The 17969-nt window shown below is 38.0% G+C and overlaps 1 protein-coding gene across 3 annotated transcripts in view; it reads left to right on the top strand.

Annotated features, from left to right (window-relative positions):
• The window catches only part of ROBO1 (roundabout guidance receptor 1), a 1916411-nt gene that overhangs the window by 1816633 nt on the left and 81809 nt on the right, over positions 1–17969 (top strand). For all 3 annotated transcript variants that reach the window (XM_044072442.1, XM_044072441.1, XM_044072443.1), the window contains 2 exons: positions 7897–8232; positions 16533–16643. In XM_044072442.1, the coding sequence (XP_043928377.1) occupies positions 7897–8232; positions 16533–16643 (447 nt within the window). The remainder of the gene's footprint in view (positions 1–7896; positions 8233–16532; positions 16644–17969) is intronic.

The following is a 17969-nucleotide window of genomic DNA, read 5'->3' as shown; positions in this document are numbered from 1 at the left end:
ATCACTAAAAATGTATTTTATCCTTTTAATATTTAAAGGTTGCTGAAGAAAACTTTATTCAGAACTTTTTTTGTTAACATCAAAAGTGTTTTTTTTCTGTAACCTAAGATTCCATAAATTGAAGGTTGTGCATTAGGCCCGGCAAGCCAGCACGTAAAAATCTACTGCCAATCATTAGCGGACCGGAGTTCCGCTGTGGCGACCCCTAACCAGGAAAAGCCGAAAGACACAAACAAAGTAGACGTGGAGAACCGGTAGAAGTTCAGTATTGAAAGACAGTAGTATTTTGAAGATGTTCTTTTTACTGATCTCCACTAAATAGGTAGAATATGTCAGTTTAGTGATACAGTGAAGTGAAGCTCCGACTGTGACCCAGAAAAACCAGGATCAGCCAGTGATCAGGACACAGGAGGAGCTGACAAGATGATGATGGGATGAGCAGCTGATGCTGTCCTTTTTCATCTTTTTGGAAGAGGTACAGCCCCAAGCAAAGGCTGGGTGGCTTAATAAGTTTATCAGTAATGGCTGGGCAATGAGGGGGGACATGCATGCCAAGCTGTGCCTGATGTAACTGGCATCATACATGCCAAGCTGTGCCTGATGTAACTGGTGTCTGGCTTATATTGTAGCTTGCATGTTTGGGATGGTAGTTTTGTGGTTTGAACCTGCCAGCTGCATCGAGGGCTCAGGGGTTATAGCTCTGTAGAATCTTCAGGTGGTTCCTGGATGATATTCTGCTGCTGACGGTTCGCATTTACAAAGATATGAGCAGTCCATTTGATGGTTGGCAGCCAATGGGCATAAAAACAATGTTATAAAACAGGGAGTGAATGTTCATATTAAAAAGCATTAAAATCATTAGGCTAGATGCATGTTCTATGAGTGAACACAGACTGCAGTGCTGTACCTCCCTAGTTTGCTGTGTACGCTACTGCTTTTGCCGCAGAATGTTGCTGCGTATCTGAAAAAGAATGTGATTCTATAGCAAAATGGTGAAAATTATCATAGGTGAGTAATACCTCTTTATATAAAAAGTGACCCTGACGTTGGGCTGTTGTCAGCTTTTCATCTGATTTTGAAAAAGAGATGAAGAACAGTCACCAGTGCAGTGTTTCAGTTTCATCTCTGTTTCCAAATATATGCTAGCTAACTAGCTAGTCTGATCTGTCTACATATGCATGCACATTTACAGTCTCTGTTATGCTCAGGACATGGCTGAAAAGAGTTTGCAGTTGATCAGTTTGCATGTCTGGTTAACTGATAGTAAGAGAGAGAGAGATAGACAGACAGTCTGACTGACAGAGTCCTTGTTGTCAGACACTATTAATGCTATTAGCTTCAGAGAACTACAAAAATACTAACTTAAAAGGCAACATGCTTAACTAGCAGACATGGCGTTATTTTGCTTAACAGTAGGTCAGAAAGAAAGACTAAAAGATTTACACAAACTGCAAACTTTGACCACCCTAACGTGGTGAGGTATGCTGTTGTTGTTTTCCTTTTTTTCCTCTCACAGGCCTTGCTTTACTTACATTGAACCTCTTTACTGAGGTTATCATAAGTCATTAATCTATTCTTTATTCCTTCCTTCCTTCCTTTCATTCACTAAAAGTACAGACACGTATTACTGTTTAACACCGTGGGGATGGGACTTGAAGGTGAATCAGTGTCCTCTGTAAAGTGCTTTTTCCTGCTCCATTGTACACAGGTGCTTAACAGAACCTGCATGTAGACTTTTTTTTATTTGATGTTTATTTTTTGTCATATGTTAACTAGGTAAACCCACTCGATGCAAATGTCCCTTTTCAAGGATGACCTGCGAATACTGTCTGGTTTTGCATGACACTACTGTGTACTGCTCCATAGTGAAGCACAAAAGACTATATATATCCACCATTCTGAACAATACATCCTGACTTAGAAAATCATACAAAAGTATTATTCCCTTGCACTGCAAACAAAATACCTTCTGCACCCTGCATACTAAAACATGCCAACTTTGGAGTTATGTAACATGGAGGAATGACATTCACTGAGTAGACCAAAAACCATTCTCACATACCATCTGCAACATTCCACTGAACATTACAATGTCTCTGAATTGCAGAAGCAGTTTGCTATAGTAAATATCCATTGCAGACTTCCAGCTACCTAACCTGAGAACCTTAAAACCTGTACAGTAACCTTACATACTACAAAGATTGATGAGCTAAAATGCACAAATCACATAAAAAAAGAACACAATTTTGGTTACAGTGTAGCTTAATATTAATGCTCAAATAACACTGTCTTTGTTAAACTGCAGTCAGTAGTCTAATATGCTACACAAAAATAAATAAATAATAATGTTCCCTTTTACCCACTGTAGTCCCATCTCTAACCCTGACTTTACAGAAGTTGAAACTGGGGTGCTGAATTCCCAGGCTTCTAAAATCCCCACACCAACTCTGACAGGGACTGAAGCAACTAAACACAGTCTGTGAAAAAATAAAACTGTCTGTGGTTGTGTGACTCTAAAAATTTGCAAAAGAAGGGAAGCAGTTGCTGGCATGATGGGGAAACTTCAACACTTCAGTTAACAGACTTTGATCTTTAAAATGACAAGATGCATCCAATCTCCCCAATCCATTACTTTCATTAGAAAGTAAACCCATAAACCCATGTAAGCAAATTAGTATTGTTAGTAACGGCTGGCAAACAAGCTGATGTAGGGTGGATACAACTTCCCTGTGAGCCTTCTAACCTCAGCATTGATGGGGTAGTTATAGGCAGAGCTAGGACATCACAATGCTGAAGATTCATTTTAATGTTCATCTCCCCCTGGTGGTTGAATGTTCAGGAGACAGTAAAGACTAGCTGGCTGAGATGTTTGCAGAGATCTGGAGATAATAAAACAACAGATGCCCTTTTGTTTTGTTTTTTTTTAATTTTCAGTGAGTTTAGCTACCAATACTTATGACTTAATTATCCATTAATGCATTTCTTTAATATATTCACCTTTACCATTTGAAAAAGGTGAGTCTGGGAGTAGAGAGGACATTTTGTTTCCTTTGTATAAAGACTGCAGCATATTTAGAAAAGTATGTTAAGTCCCATTAGTGATTATATATGAACACCTATTACAAAGGGAAATGGCAAAAAAAAAAAAAAAATGGCTGTATGCAAAATTCTGTCATGGTAGTGTTAAGTATTTGAGGCAAACCAGAATGCATAAATCAGACTTACCCAGTTTATGGGCAGGTGAAAAAAACAACTCCTTACACCCTAAATGTAAGGCCAAGGTACTCACACCCTCATGCTTTATTGCTGTTCATCTAAGGTCACTGCAACTCGGTGACAGTGTGATCAATAAAAAGTGTAACACCTATATTGCTCCTTCTCCATGGTAATCTAATCTCAGGCCATCCTTAGCTTGGTAATAAGTAATTATATGAAGCTCAGTCTCCAAATCTCACTCTAAAAAGAAAATATCAGCAGTAAAATTCAAAGCAAAGGCAAATTCATGCCGCCATTCTCGAGCAAGGGTGGAACAACTTAACAAATCGAGGATGTGAAAGTAAGCCTTGGTAACATAAATTTGGAGAAGTCCACTATCAAGCTTTAGCATGCCGGTTTAGTAAAGTGTGACTAGAAACACACACACACAATTTGAAAGGAAGGCACTTCTCTACTCATTAAGAGGGGAGGCAGTGTCACCAGGACCTGTTATGTCTTCAGTAACAGAAAATTGATGGCTATGATATTTTCCTGGACCATTTGAGAAAGCTGTTTGTCAGATTCTAAAAACTCTTTCAAAGGTTAGAGCAGTATTGTAGCATAGATCTTAATTTGTTTTCTCAAGAATTCTGGACAAAGTCAAAAATAATTGGGTGATGACGGCACTAAATCAGGGACAATTTGTAATTATTGCTCAAATTCACTTAGAAAGTTAATAGAAAGTTTTGCATCAGCTTGCATTTTGTGAAGAAGTGTTGTGGCATTGCTGTCTGCTGGTAATCCTCAGTGATATACCAGAAAATTAAAAAAAATGTTGCAAGGGTCAAGGCAAAAATAAGAGGCAAAATCAGGGGGCATATGATATCTATGCTTTCTAGTTCTTTTTTCTATGAGGGCTTTCCCTTGTTCGCAATATACTGCAGGTGGAGTATACTTTTATTTAATTTCTGCAGTGGTATGACTTTGTAAGTGACTTAAATTTGGTAGAATCATTAAAAATTAAACTCAACAAATATCCTTCAGATGAGACATTAGATCGTGATCCTCTTTGCTTGAGTTGGTCGAAGCTTAGGTAGATGTAAATGATTCCATGACGCTTATTGAAAGATGTAGGGGGTAATTGTTTATTCTGTCACAAAATGATGATAACATTAATAACAGTCAATGCAACTATGTCTTAATCACACATTTTATAAAAACTGTTTACTTCTTTATATATCTTCTCAGATTTCTAAGGCATAGGGAGACTGTCACCAGTGTCATGGCCAAATGTCCCCTAGTAAATGTAAGTACCACCTCAAAATTAACCACAATCCTAGTGAGAATAATGTATTTTACAGAAATAATGTATGTAAGTAAAAAATAAATACAAATCTACTTAATTAAATCTCTCACTCTGCATTCAAGTCACTTGGTATGCTTATATATAGAGTCCACATGTAGTCCGGTATCACCGATAGCTAGGCAGATAGCACGGTCCTTAACAGCTAAGAAAACTCACTCTGTTTACGTGGGCAGCGACATGGCAGGGCCTTCTTATTAAAACTACCCATAAAATGACTTCTTTTTCCCTCCGTTCATTCTTATAGCTCTGCGTTCTTTGTTTTATTGGATTTACTTTCTGCTTGTCACCACTGTTATGTATGGTAAAAAATGGAAAAAATATGACCGTTTACTTTTTCTTTTGAAATAATATTTTGAACTGGGGTTATTCAGAAATGCTTAACACTTCTATGCAGCATGAAGTACTGTGAGCATTTTTTTTTAACACCAAGTTTCACAGAATGTGTTTAGATGCACATCTCAAATACTTCAGAATGTGCATTTTGATGCATTAATGGCCACTTTAACCACACTCTGTGAAGCTAGGTTAAAATATGAAAAAAAAAAATAGTTTCTTGGTACTTACCACTTCACGTTAGCAATAATCTTTTCTGAATGACCCTGTAATTTTGAAATTCCTAATTAAAAATTAAAATGTTATGTGCAGGGTAAGCTAAGTTGTCATTAAAGGATCCATGGCTAAATATGGATCCATTTTACTTGCAGTGACTTTTATATGTTGTGTGATACATTAGATCAGGATTCTGTAATCGTTTGGGTTGTGATTACAGTCACTGTGAGTGTATGATGCATTACTGCTGCTTTAAAATAGTTGGAACACCTCTTTAATAACAAAAATAAAGGATTTGCACAAGATAGGTGCAGCTCAACATTCTAGTTACAGCTACTTTCTCAGCTGTTGAATATGGCTCCTTTCCTGGATGAGGGATTTCTTCAGTGACTCCTCTGTTTTGCTTTTACTAAAAAATACTCAGTGCTGATGTGATAAATTGCTGTTCAAGCCTTGCTGTCTAACCTATATTAAGTATAAGGTAAGCTTCCATGCATGATGTATTTATCTAAACATCTGTTAACTAGACAGAAAAGAAGCCTTTCTTAAACTGTGTGACAAAAACGTATGGGTTTGACCTGAGGCCCAGATTGTAATTAGATTTATTTCATTAGTATTTCTTTCATTCTTTGTCACCTTTCTTTCCACAAATTCTTCAGAATTTTGTTGCATAGCTAGTGCACAAACTAATACAGGTTGGCTGCAGTGTGCGTAACTGTTACAGATGTGCAGGCTGTGGTTATAGCAGCAAAAACAAGTGTAGTAAAGTCCTTATCATTTAACTTGTTCAGCTGGTTGTTTGTAGACGTCTGGTCTTTTAATGTAGTGTCAGCTGTATGTTAGGAATATCACTTTGGAAAAGATGACAATTTATTCTGATATCATCACACCCTGCCTGAAGATCTTGAGATATTTAAAGTAAAAATGGTGTACATTGCTGATTTTGTATGTGGAAACACATTTACCATGCAGAAGAAAACAGTGAAACTGAATTAAATAGAAATGAAAATTAAAAGTGCTAGAGGTCTTATTTTCATCATCAGTAACCAGAAGACAACCAAAGTTGATAAAATGTACATACGCGTCACTGGTACAATAATGCAATATCATGTTACAGCCTGCAGTAGTGAGGAACCTGATGTTTGAAGGAAGGTTTTGGGTGTTAAATATGGCAAATAATAAAGAAAATGTTTTTCTACTGCTGGAAGTGCTGCATTCCCTGTTTTTCCAAGAAAGAAGACATTTATTATTGGTATCCCACTGCTCAGTGATACCGCTTTGCAAAGTATGTAAAACATTATTTGAACACATGGACTCCATCAGGCATGGAGCCCCACATATTCAGAGGCCCGGAGTATAAAACGAGCTTTTTAAAAGTTTACATTTTCTGAGAGTGTCATTGACCTAGTATTTCTCAGACTTGAAACTGTGCTCCAGTCTTTTGCCATCTGTTTCCAAAGAACTGTGATTTATATGCAAGTGCAGGAGCTTGGATTTAATCATGCAGAGCAGAGTGTTTAGGATTGTATAGATAAATTCATAGACTTCAATAGTGACAACTGTGCCTTGTTATTGGCAAAGTGACTCAAGCCATTCCCATCCTAGAAGCATGGTTAATTAATTAAATAAAAAGGTACAGAAGTGACATAGGTTTAGTACAACATTAAAGCATATTGGAAGAAAATCAACTACCTACCAGCTTTCACATTATTAAACAGGATTCATTGTATCTGCACATTAGCCTTTTGTTAAGATGAAGTAAAATAGTGCCAGCGTTTGTCTATTCTATACATTTTGTCCTTGTTTTGATTTTGAGTGAGCTGGACTTGCAGTCTGACTTTCTAAAATAGGAGGTCAAGCCAAATGCTTTAATCAGCAGGGCAAAACTTTGTAAACTCACCAGCCATGCTATAATGTTGCAAGGTATCTTTGGAAGGGTCACAGGGTTATACGGTGCTGTCAGGCAGCATTATTTATAAAGTTTATGAGGTGAATTTACTCTCGGTCCCTTCCGGACTTTCAGGCCATTTTTTAAACAACCAAAATTAAATTAATCAGAAGGCACAGCACTGCTTTAGTGATGCTTGGCACCAAAAGAAGCTGAAAAAGATATGAGAGGAAAATTGAAATACATAAGCATAATTTGCTTAGTTGAACAATATAATGGAAGAGAAAGAGATTTTAAAAGGGTCCAAAAGCACTGAACTTTTATATTAAACACAAAGATGTGATGTATTGCCTTCTATTGGACAAACATAGGTTTTGCAATTACTTGAAGGCTCATGCCAGCTCGAAAGCTCAAGTAATTGCAAAGCCTGCATTAGTCCAATAAATGGTATTATACCATATCTGTGTTCTTATATCTTTGTGTTTTCTATTAGTGTACCAACACAGCATTTCTTTATTTTTTTCCTCATAGTAGTATTTTATATTTTTATTACGTCTTACATATTCATTTTTATTGGTCAAGTGACTTAGCATTATGAAATATACTTATCACTTAATAACTTGTTTGGTGTTGCTCTATTTCCCTTATTGAGAAAACATAAGTAGGGCTGATGAAACGGATAGTGTTTTGTTTTAAGTGTTAACAAATTTGGTTTGACATACTGCATTCATTCTGCTAGAATTACTGAGACTGGACTGCATCTGTGCTACTTTCATAGTAGAGGCATCACTTTGCTGAATAAAAAAAATGCTTCTTTTGTAACTAGCTTGTATGCCAGTTATCCTGTTGCAGATACTTAGTTTTACTTTATTCCTCCTGTGTTTTCCTCTCCATTTAGCGGATTGCATTGCTAACTATAACAACCAGCTAGATAACAAACAGACCAATCTGATGCTTCCTGACTCCGCTGTTTATGGTGATGTTGACCTAAGCAATAAAATAAATGAAATGAAAACATTTAATAGCCCAAACTTGAAAGATGGCCGTTTCCTAAGCCAGCAAGGACAGCCAACTCCCTACGCCACAACCCAGCTTATCCAGTCCAGCATCAGTAATAACATGAACAGTGCTGCTGGGGATGTGAATGAGAAGCAATGGAAACCTTCTGCGCAGCAGAAACAGGAGGTACCACCTATACAGTATAACATCATGGAACAAAACAAACTAAATAAAGGTAAGATAACTGCTCCGTGTTGTTGTCATTAAAATGTATAGGGCATTCCGTTTTGTGTGTTAGTATAATCATGAACTATGTTATTTGAATCTGAATCCTCTTTGAGAAACTGCTAAGACTCCACAGAAGATGAGAAGGTAACAAAAGGAACTTTCTAGCACTGTGTTTTCAGAAGAGAAGACCGCAAAGTCTGTGGAGAATAAAGCACTTTTGTTTAGTCTAAAAAACATTTTGTGGAATGGCGTTTCTACTGAATTCTTTTTTCATTAAAGTGTAGGACTAACAGAAATAACTACAATTTCTGGCTATTCAGGTGAAGGTTAATTGATATGAGGAATTTTCCCAGCTGTTATGAACTCTGTACTGCCTTTCCATTATTTTGCCTTTCCAGTTGTGATGGTCTTGTGCTGTCCTTAGTTTGGAGGTTAATTTCTGTCTTACAGAGTAGCTTTTGAAGGTGTTCATCATTTGCTCTGTTTTGAAAGTGTTAAGAAAATTTGGGTCTATATCATTTGATCAAAACCACTAATGATTGAATCCCTATTCATCTAAACCTTTTTGTCGAAACCACAAACCATCAGACAGACTTTTAAACAAACTTTTTCCCACGGTAAAACAACAGTAGGCCAACCTAGCAACTGTCAAAAAAAAAAATCACAAAATTTAAAACCTACCCAGGTAGGGGCTATGCCCCCCAAGCTAAATATACCAACTGCAGGATCGCACTACAGTGGGGAAAGGGCAAATTCCAGATGATGGCCAACTGTTCCTTTGCCTTAGGAAAAATTTCATTTAAAAGTCCACTTGATGGTTTATGATTTCGACAAAAGGGGTACGATGAATAGGGATTTGATCATTAGTAGCTTTGACTAAGTGATATAGACCCGAAAATTCTGTGTAATTCATTCATTGTAGATTAGAAGAAAGGTTTTCGGGTGAGAAATGTAACCCTTTCCTTATTCTCAATTAATAAATCAGGCAATGAGAAGTTTAGAAATGCATGTTTTTTTTTTCACTGTCGTTTACCCTTGTCTTGGTAATTTGGGTTGCTGTGTGTAGCTGGCATGGAGATATATTCCTAGTTCTACATGCCATGGCCCTGAGATTCTTGTAGTTACTCTGTACTGCTGGTTAGGCCCTGTAAGTCCTATACTTTAAAAACTTACATACAGTCTGACCAAGTAGTATAGAAAGGACATGTGATGGCCATCATAAGGATTAGTGCTGCAGTTTTTTTATAAAGAAATTGAACTCAGCCATAGGTGGATGTCTGTCTTCCAGCCAGACTTCAAGAGCACTTGGAGCTCCCTGGATCTACCAGGTTCAGGATGACAGCCAGAAACTTGACTGTAAAGTAGAAAATAACAAATGCCATCCTCATTTATTTGCTGTTCATCTCACCAAAGTCATGTAAACATTCAATAATAATAACAGATACCATTTTGGTATCTTTTTGGTACTTGTCTTTTCCAGTCATGTTTCCTGGTTGTTCCTGAGGTGTTTGTCTTAGAATTATGTTATCTTAAAGGATTTTTGTGTTGTTCATGACATCCTTAGAAAAAGTCACCCATTGATTCTAATGGAGACAGATTTCCTCAGGGGCTGTTACTTATAATGTTTGCTTGAGTCTTCCTTGAAATTGCAAGGAGTAAATCTATGAAGATCTCAACAATTTCAAAATGTAACTTTTTTTGTCCACGATGGCAGTGTGAGTGTCTGTAGGAACAGAGTGCCCACAAGGCATGCAAGGGGACACAGCGCAACCCTGCAAATCATTTAAAAAAGCCAGTTATTGTAATTATAAGGACTCATAGTTTCTCTCTTTGTAATTTTGACAATTTGCCTTGTTTGTTTTGTCTTGCTGGGGAACATGATACCACCATTTGCAAAGATTGTAACATATTTTATTTAGCAAACCTCTGTTGAGCAGAATTGGTTATAGTAAGACTGTAAGACTATAGAGCATAGATGCCTGTCAGCACTAGGGCAAGAGAAAAACTACACCCCAACATGTGAACCTTTGCTCTATTCTAAGTATACATGTAGGGTTAAGAGGGTTACGGAATCCCCCCCCCCCCAAAGAGGCTTCAGAAGCACTGTAATGTGGATAACATAAGGAAAGCTTTAGCTAAAGAATTCACAGATGGTGAGCAAAAAGCTTTAGAAACCCAACCAACCCTGCTAATGCCTGATAGTTCTGGTCCTGTTGAGGCCCAAATGGTTTTGTCTCTTGCACTAGCCTATCCTAGCTATCACTATCCTAGCAGCAGTTCCTCTTGTAGCATCCTTCTCTGAGACAGACAGTGGCATACTAGCATAACTAGAGATACAGACATGGTCATTCTTGGTGGTTGTATTATCTTACAAGAAAGGGGTGCTAAGATGTACTCTGCTTGTATCTTTTGATTTTCTTAGATTGCTGAAAAACAACAGTGACATACCCTATCATTAGTTTCCTTCAGAGAAGAAAATGTATGCTGTGTGCATGTTTGTGATACTGAAGAAAGGGTTTTGCAGTCTGCTTTCCTTCCTTGCCTACTAAACTCTGTGGATGGCAGTGGCTGCTCATGGGGTCACACTAGGAATATTATGCAACTCAGCAGCATTGGGCAGAAGGACTCTTCCTTTCATGTAGGCTTAGAGATCCTGCTTAACTTGAATGTTGTGTGGCATGTGTCATTGAAATGTTGCACTTTTTGGTGATACCATGTGATTTTTATTTTCCAGTGTTGCCAGCAGTCTGATAGACAAAGCATCCAATCAGAGCCTTCTTTCCCTATGATAAAGTTAAGATTCAAACTATTGGAAAGCCTTCATTAGGATGCAGGGAGTGAAAAGCACGAACATTACAGTGGGGCCGTATTCACAGTGAATGACATGATGTAGCACTTGTATTCTAGCGAGTATCAAACAAGAGCCTTGCTAATTAACAAACACTTGCACTAATTATCAAATTCCTTTTCAGTAAAAAAGGCAGTTAAACCAACAGTAGTCTGCAGGAATGTCTGGTCAGAAAGGGTCAAGACTTAGTTTTCTGACTTAGAACAAAACATTGATTTATACAAAAATAAGATTAATGTTCTTGCCTGGTTCCTTTCTTGTGAAATGAATTTTAAAACTTAATCTCAGAACCCAAGAGCAGTCTTTGTCTAAGGTTCAGTGTATGATCCCTTATCTGTTAAAGAACTACATTTATTACTGGTTCCTTAGCATAGCCTGACTGTTTAACTCTGTTTTGAGAGAAACTTGATAAATTAATTGTGCTCCTGTCAGCCCCCTCTACACATATTTCAAGGCACTGATTCATTGTTTATTTTCCATGTAAACATGACCAGTATCTTAGCCTGGAGCAAGGTCTGCAGAATGTAAGCAGATTGACATTCTATTATAAGATACGTTGTAATGTGGAATTAATCAGGAAATCTGCGCTAATGCTGTTAGCAGTCTAGCTATGGTAAATACAAACTATGAGTTCAAAATGCTTTTAAGTCATACTGTTTTGATTACTTATTTCTTGTTTCCGGGCTCAGAAACATCCCATTGACATCAATGTGGTCTTTGCCTCTGAACCAAAAACAGCAGCCTTTGTGAAGATTTTTTTTTTGTATTATTTTTAACAAGATTACCATTGGCATTATGTTGATTTTATTCAGGGTTTCACTGCTGACTTAATTTGTTGTTTCTGTAAGATGTTGCTGTCTTCCATAGAGTAGTGAGAGCCCTTTAGCAAGATACTCGTTCAAAGACCGTTTCTTTAGTCTGCCTAAGTGTCATGCCCCCTCCCATTGTGTGTGTATTTGTGAATCATAAGCATGACTTCAGAGAATAAGAAACATATTATTATCAAAACATTTCTTTTTAACTAAGTTTCAGGCTTTGTAATTGCAGCATCTATATTAAGTATGTTGGTTCTAAATAAATCTGCTCACAGTGAATGACAGCTGAAATGGGTACAGCTGCAGAAACATAATAGAAAGGAAATATTCAATGTTTCCTTATGTTTTTTTTTTTTTTTTTTTTTTGCAATAGTAAATATATGTAGGCCATTGAAGGTTGGGTGTCAGGCTAGCAGCTCAGCACCGTAAAAATCCACTGCCAATCATTAACAGACCGGAGTTCCACTGTAGCGACCCCTAACCGGGAAAAGTCGAAAGAAGAAGAAATATATGTAGGCCAATGTAGTGGCATGCATATTTCTGTTTTGCACCTACCTGCGTGGTCGAGTGATGTTAAAGACATGCAGATAGGTGCGTGCGTGAATGGGTGTGCCTTTTTGAAGGTTGGGCGTCGGGCTAGCAACTCGGCACCATAAAAATCCACTGCCAACCATTAGCAGACCGGAGTTCCTCTGTGGCGACCCCTAACCGGGAAAAGCTGAAAGAAGAAGAAATATATGTAGGCCAGTGTAGTGGCATGCATATTTCTGTTTTGTAGTTTCTGCCCTTAGGATATTTCATGATGCCACTTGTGTTTGTGGTAAGAATGTACACTATTAGCGAGCACTGGACTCAGTTGTAAGAAACGCATAATGCACTGAAAATCCTGAACTTTCTTATATGCATATGTATGCCCAGTAGTAGTAGAAGCTAGGTTAAGAAGGGAGGTGATGATTAGTGATCAGCAGTATGGTTTCATGCCAGGAAAGAGCACTACAGATGCGACGTTTGCTCTGAGATTGTTGATGGAGAAGTACAGAGAAGGTCAGAAGGAGATGCGTAGTGTCTTTGTGGACTTAGAGAAAGCATATGACAGGGTGCCTAGAGAGGAGTTGTGGTATTGTATGAGGAATTTGGGAGTGTCAGAGAAGTATGTAGGAGTGGTACAGGATATGATCACGGGTAGTGTGACTGCGGTGAGGTCTGCGGTGGGAGTGACAGATGCATTTAAGGTGGAGGTGGGATTACATCAAGGGTCAGCTGTGAGCCCTTTCTTATTTGCAATGGTGATGGACAGGTTGACAGATGAGATCAGACAGGACTCCCCATGGACTATGATGTTTGCAGATGACATTGTGATCTGTAGGGAGAGTAGGGAACAGGTGGAGGAGACACTGGAAAGGTGGAGATATGCTCTAGAGAGAAGAGGAATGAAGGTGTGTGAATGAGAGGGAGGATAGAGGAATGGTGTGGCTGCAGGGAGTAGAGGTGGCAAAGGTAGATGAGTTTAAATACCTGTGATCAACAGTTCAGAGTAATGGTGAGTGTGGAGGAGAGGTGAAGAAGAGAGTACAGGCAGGATGGAGTGGGTGGAGAAGAGTGTCAGGAGTGATTTGTGACAGACGAGTACCAGTAAGAGTGAACGGGAAGGTCTACAAGAGGGTAGTGAGACCAGCTATGTTATATGGGTTGGAGACAGTGGCATTGACAAAAAGGCAGGATTCAGAGCTGGATGTGGCAGAGTTAAAGATATTAAGACTTGCACTGGGTGTGACGAGGGTGGACAGGATTAGGAATAAGTATATTAGAGGGTCAGCCCAGGTTGGAAGGTTTGAAGACAAAGCCAGAGAGGCAAGATTACGTTGGTTTGGACATGTGCTGTGGAGGGATCCAGAGTATATTGGGAAAAAAATGCTAAGGATGAAGCTGCCAGGTAACAGGAAAAGAGGAAGGCCTAAGATAAGGTTTATGGATGTGGTGAGAGAGGACATGCAGGTGGTTGGTGTGACAGAGCAAGATGCAGAGGACAGGAAGAAATGGAAACAGATGATCCGCTGTAGCGAACCCTAACTGGAGCAGCCGAAAGAAGAAGAAGACACCCCCCGACTGCTGCGGTGCTCTGTAATCGGTTTTACTCTTCTGTCAAATATAATATTATTTGCCAGTCATTTGCTTCCTTAAGTGTACCTCCTATAATTCAGTATACTGCACACACTGAGAGACTTTTATATTTGCCTGCTGATAGTTTTATGAAAATTAACTTGTTCCTCCTGAAGTTCTGAGCACTGATCCTATCATGTATTCTGCTCTGAGAAATACTAACTGCGCACAGATTGTTTATTCCCACTAAAGAACTACACATACTGTTGTGCAACTGTCCTGTTCTTCAATGAGTGCAAGTCCAGTTTTATTTCCCTTAAGTGTTTATTTAAAAAGTGCTCTTTTATTGCATCTGGCTACTTTGTATTACTGTAAAGGACTATAGCTAGGTTAAACTTGCCATTTTAATAAACACCACTTAGTTAAAGAATTTGGAAATTGATATGACATTCAAACAGTTAACAATAATGCCTTTGCATTTCTAACCCTGTACCAGCTGTCTTAATAATGGTATTTCACTCCTTTCCAAAACCTTGACATTTGTAACAGTTTGTATGGGTTAGCTGACAGAATCTTAATTCTGAGCTGGAATGTTCCCTACGAAACTTAGCTTTATTCTGTATGTATAGTTTGAACTGCTGTCCTGGTTGTTACACAGAAGGCAAGCAACTTGTGGCTGTACTGCCTTGGTTTGTGTGCAGCCTATGCTTATCAGGAGCTCAGGTAATTGGTTATGGTTTCAACCGTTATTTCAATTGGCACTGGAATACCCTGTAGTCAGTATAAAGGCAATAATTTGTATGTTAAGCTAAATATCCCAGAAAACTATTTTCACAGAGTTTGTAATCTCTGTAGTATGTCACTCACTGGAATAATTTAATTAGTAACTCTGCAAATGTAGTGATGCCCAGTTTTTACTTATGAGACACTGCTTAACTATTGCTGTATGAATGACTTTCCTAGCTTCTGTTAAGGGGTCTGTCATTCACTGGCTGCTAGTGTGCCATCTGTCTATCCTTTCCCAATTGATGTGTCCTTCCCTAATCAGCAGATCTCTTCCTGATTTTATTATGTCCATACTTTTGCCAGGATCCCTAATGGGGAGTCTAGCATTACGCTGTTGTGATTTGTTTTGCTTCGTCTTTTTTCATGTTGTATGTATATGATTGGGTGCCCATTCTTAACAATGTAGTTATGTGTTCAAGAAAAGGATGTGAGAAATTCAGATTGAGAGCAAAGCTCGGTAGGTGAATTGCTTGAATCCATTTGAAGAATTAGTAACGTGATTGAAAAGCTGGTCATAATTCTTTGTAATACATGATAAGTTTTATGTATCGTTGTGTACTACCAGTTAAACAGAAAGTAGCAGCACAATGTGTCTGATGACTTTTTGCTGCTCATCGCTGATTTAGGGGTGCATTTTGTTTCTTGCTGCCATTGAGTAACTCTCAAGTGTCCCTGATTTTTAGAGATGTCCTTGACTGCATTTCAAAGTTTGATTAGCCTCTCCTGCAGTCTGTGATTCTTTTGGAGAAAAGGCGGTGGCTAACAGTCGACAAGTAATGCTGGTAACTGAAGTCATAAATTTATTTTGCTTTATGAAATGCACGTTACTTTATCCCTCTTATAGAATCAGACCTTTACCTCTGATTATTTTTAGATGTGTCCATAATTGTGGAGTTTGGATGGAAAGACTTGTCTAGCGACATGTTTTTTTTGTTTAATTGCAGTATGACACAGTGAGTTTCATAAGCTAGAACCTTACTATAACAAGCTTGTTACAGCCATTCTTGCTTATAAATCATGCTATAACAAGGTTATTTTTCTCTCAGTTTTGAAACACGATCTATATACTCCATGTATTGCTTGTATACAATAGATATGTAAATATATGTGGAAAAGACATCCAATAAATATTTCATTTTGAAACAGAACTACAGGTGTAACTAATAGTTTTTTTTTTTATTCTTCACTACCTATAGTTTGGTTTGTGTCACTTGTCACCAAATTAATTAGACCCATTTATAGCAAATACTATTGTAACAATAATATTTCTTTCCATCCTGGAATTTAGTGCCCTCTTTGGAATACATCTTAGACACCTAAATCAAGCTGAAAAATATCAGAATTTTGTAACAAAAAAGATAGACAAAGTCTGCTAATCTGATAGACTAGAAGCCCACTGCCTGTACTCCCATCTCATAAAAATCACTAAGAGTTGATGTGGTTTTCACATAAGACTATGGATGACCCCTGTGCTCTCTCAAGTTTGATTAGAGTGCTTCTTTGAAGGTACCACAGTTGATATAAAGTCAGTCAATGCTTATTCTTTGTTCCTTTTAGTTTTATTATTTAGCTTAATGTTTTAGAAACAGTTAATGCCCAAAGACTTGCCATATTTCTGTTGCAGCATATCTTAATATCATAATTGAAAAGTGAAATATTTTCTAAAGTATGTTTTTTAAAGGAAATATGCATATGCCTGTTTGCTAGAATATGATATATTGGTTCAGTAGCCTTACTTTTTAAATATCTTCCCTACAGATTTTCGAGTAGCAGACAGTGCTGTTTCGCAGACCATTCCTTATAATCAGTCACATGACCAGAACACAGGTGGTTCTTACAACAGCTCAGACCGAGGCAGCAGTACGTCAGGTAAGTAAAAATAAGAATATTTCTTTGGTATTTTGTTAATAATGATAAGTTATCATTAGTAAAAAAAAAAAAATATATGTCCTTGTTCATACCCATGGCCTCTTTCCCTAGGGATTATGTGGAAATAGTAGGCAGAGAGACTAAGGGTACGTTTAATGACCCGGGCTATTCATTTGTGTCAGTGAAATCTATACATAGGAATATTTTCTTCACTGCCCTGTACATTCAGAATTTTACCAGCTTAGGAAAAGACTGCATATAAACCTGTATTACTCATCAGCCACTTTGGGAGGGGGGGCTCACGTCTTTTGTCTTGGGGGAAAAAATAATAATAATAGGACTCTGGAAAACTCAGCACAATCTGAACCTTTTAGTGTCAGGGAATAGATTTGCCAGATCAAATAAAAGAGAAGCTTTGAATTTGCATCTATTTTTTATTGTTTTTTCACCTTTGCCTGTTGTGAAAATTTGAAATGGCTTTATTTCACTGCTGTTGCTGATTTAATCACTCAAACAAAAACCCCATGAGCAAATCAGCAGAAGGCACGGGTACAAATTGCAGTACCTGCAACTTAAAAGTGTTTTTCTTGTAATGTAACCACACATTCTGTTATACTTTATAGCTTAATAACCACAGCAGAATAATGTCATCTGCTCCAAAAGTTTGTGAGAGCACTGAATTCTACCCCCTGCAGCCATTAGCAAGATTTACATGTAAACCCTCTTCCTCATTCTCTGCTGATTGCTTGAGTTTCCTAGGTCTCTGCAACACCTTTCACTAGCAATCCAAGCATCCTTGTGGATAGGAATATAGAAATAGGCATCGTTCAGATACAGAGTAACCAGCAGTAATTTTGGTGTAAGCATTGGGAGAAGTACTTGAATGTAAATATCTTGAGTTTCACTTGGTCTGGTGTGATCTGAAGACCCTGAAGTCTGCTTTGTAGCCTGCTGAAATAATCTTCCTTACTTATTTGTCCATGGTTAGTTGTAACAAAGTTGTTCAGAAGTAGCATCGCCTCCCTTTTAGAAGGGGAAGGCAGAAGTTGGGAGAGAAAGAGAAAGGGGTTGTATAGCAAGCACAGTCGTTGCCATCCTTGGTGGAGGGAGGACAATAGCTGCCTCTCCCTGCTTTTAACAGCACTGCAGGGCTGCATCTTTTCAGAGATCTTCCCCTACCTGAAGTGATCCATCATAGATTATTTTTTTTTAGAAAAGCAATTTTTAACTGGTAGTTTGCACTGTACTTTGGAATCATTGAGTGAAAGGGCCATTTGATAGCTTACAGGTTTTGTTTTTCTTTTTCCGCAAGTTTCTTAACATGCT

This window comes from Protopterus annectens, chromosome 5.part0 (genome assembly GCF_019279795.1).
Source record: "Protopterus annectens isolate FY-2018-M chromosome 5.part0, PAN1.0, whole genome shotgun sequence".
NCBI lineage: Eukaryota > Metazoa > Chordata > Ceratodontiformes > Protopteridae > Protopterus > Protopterus annectens.
Note: the sequence above shows the minus strand (reverse complement) of the source record. Positions and strands in the feature narration are given on the sequence as shown.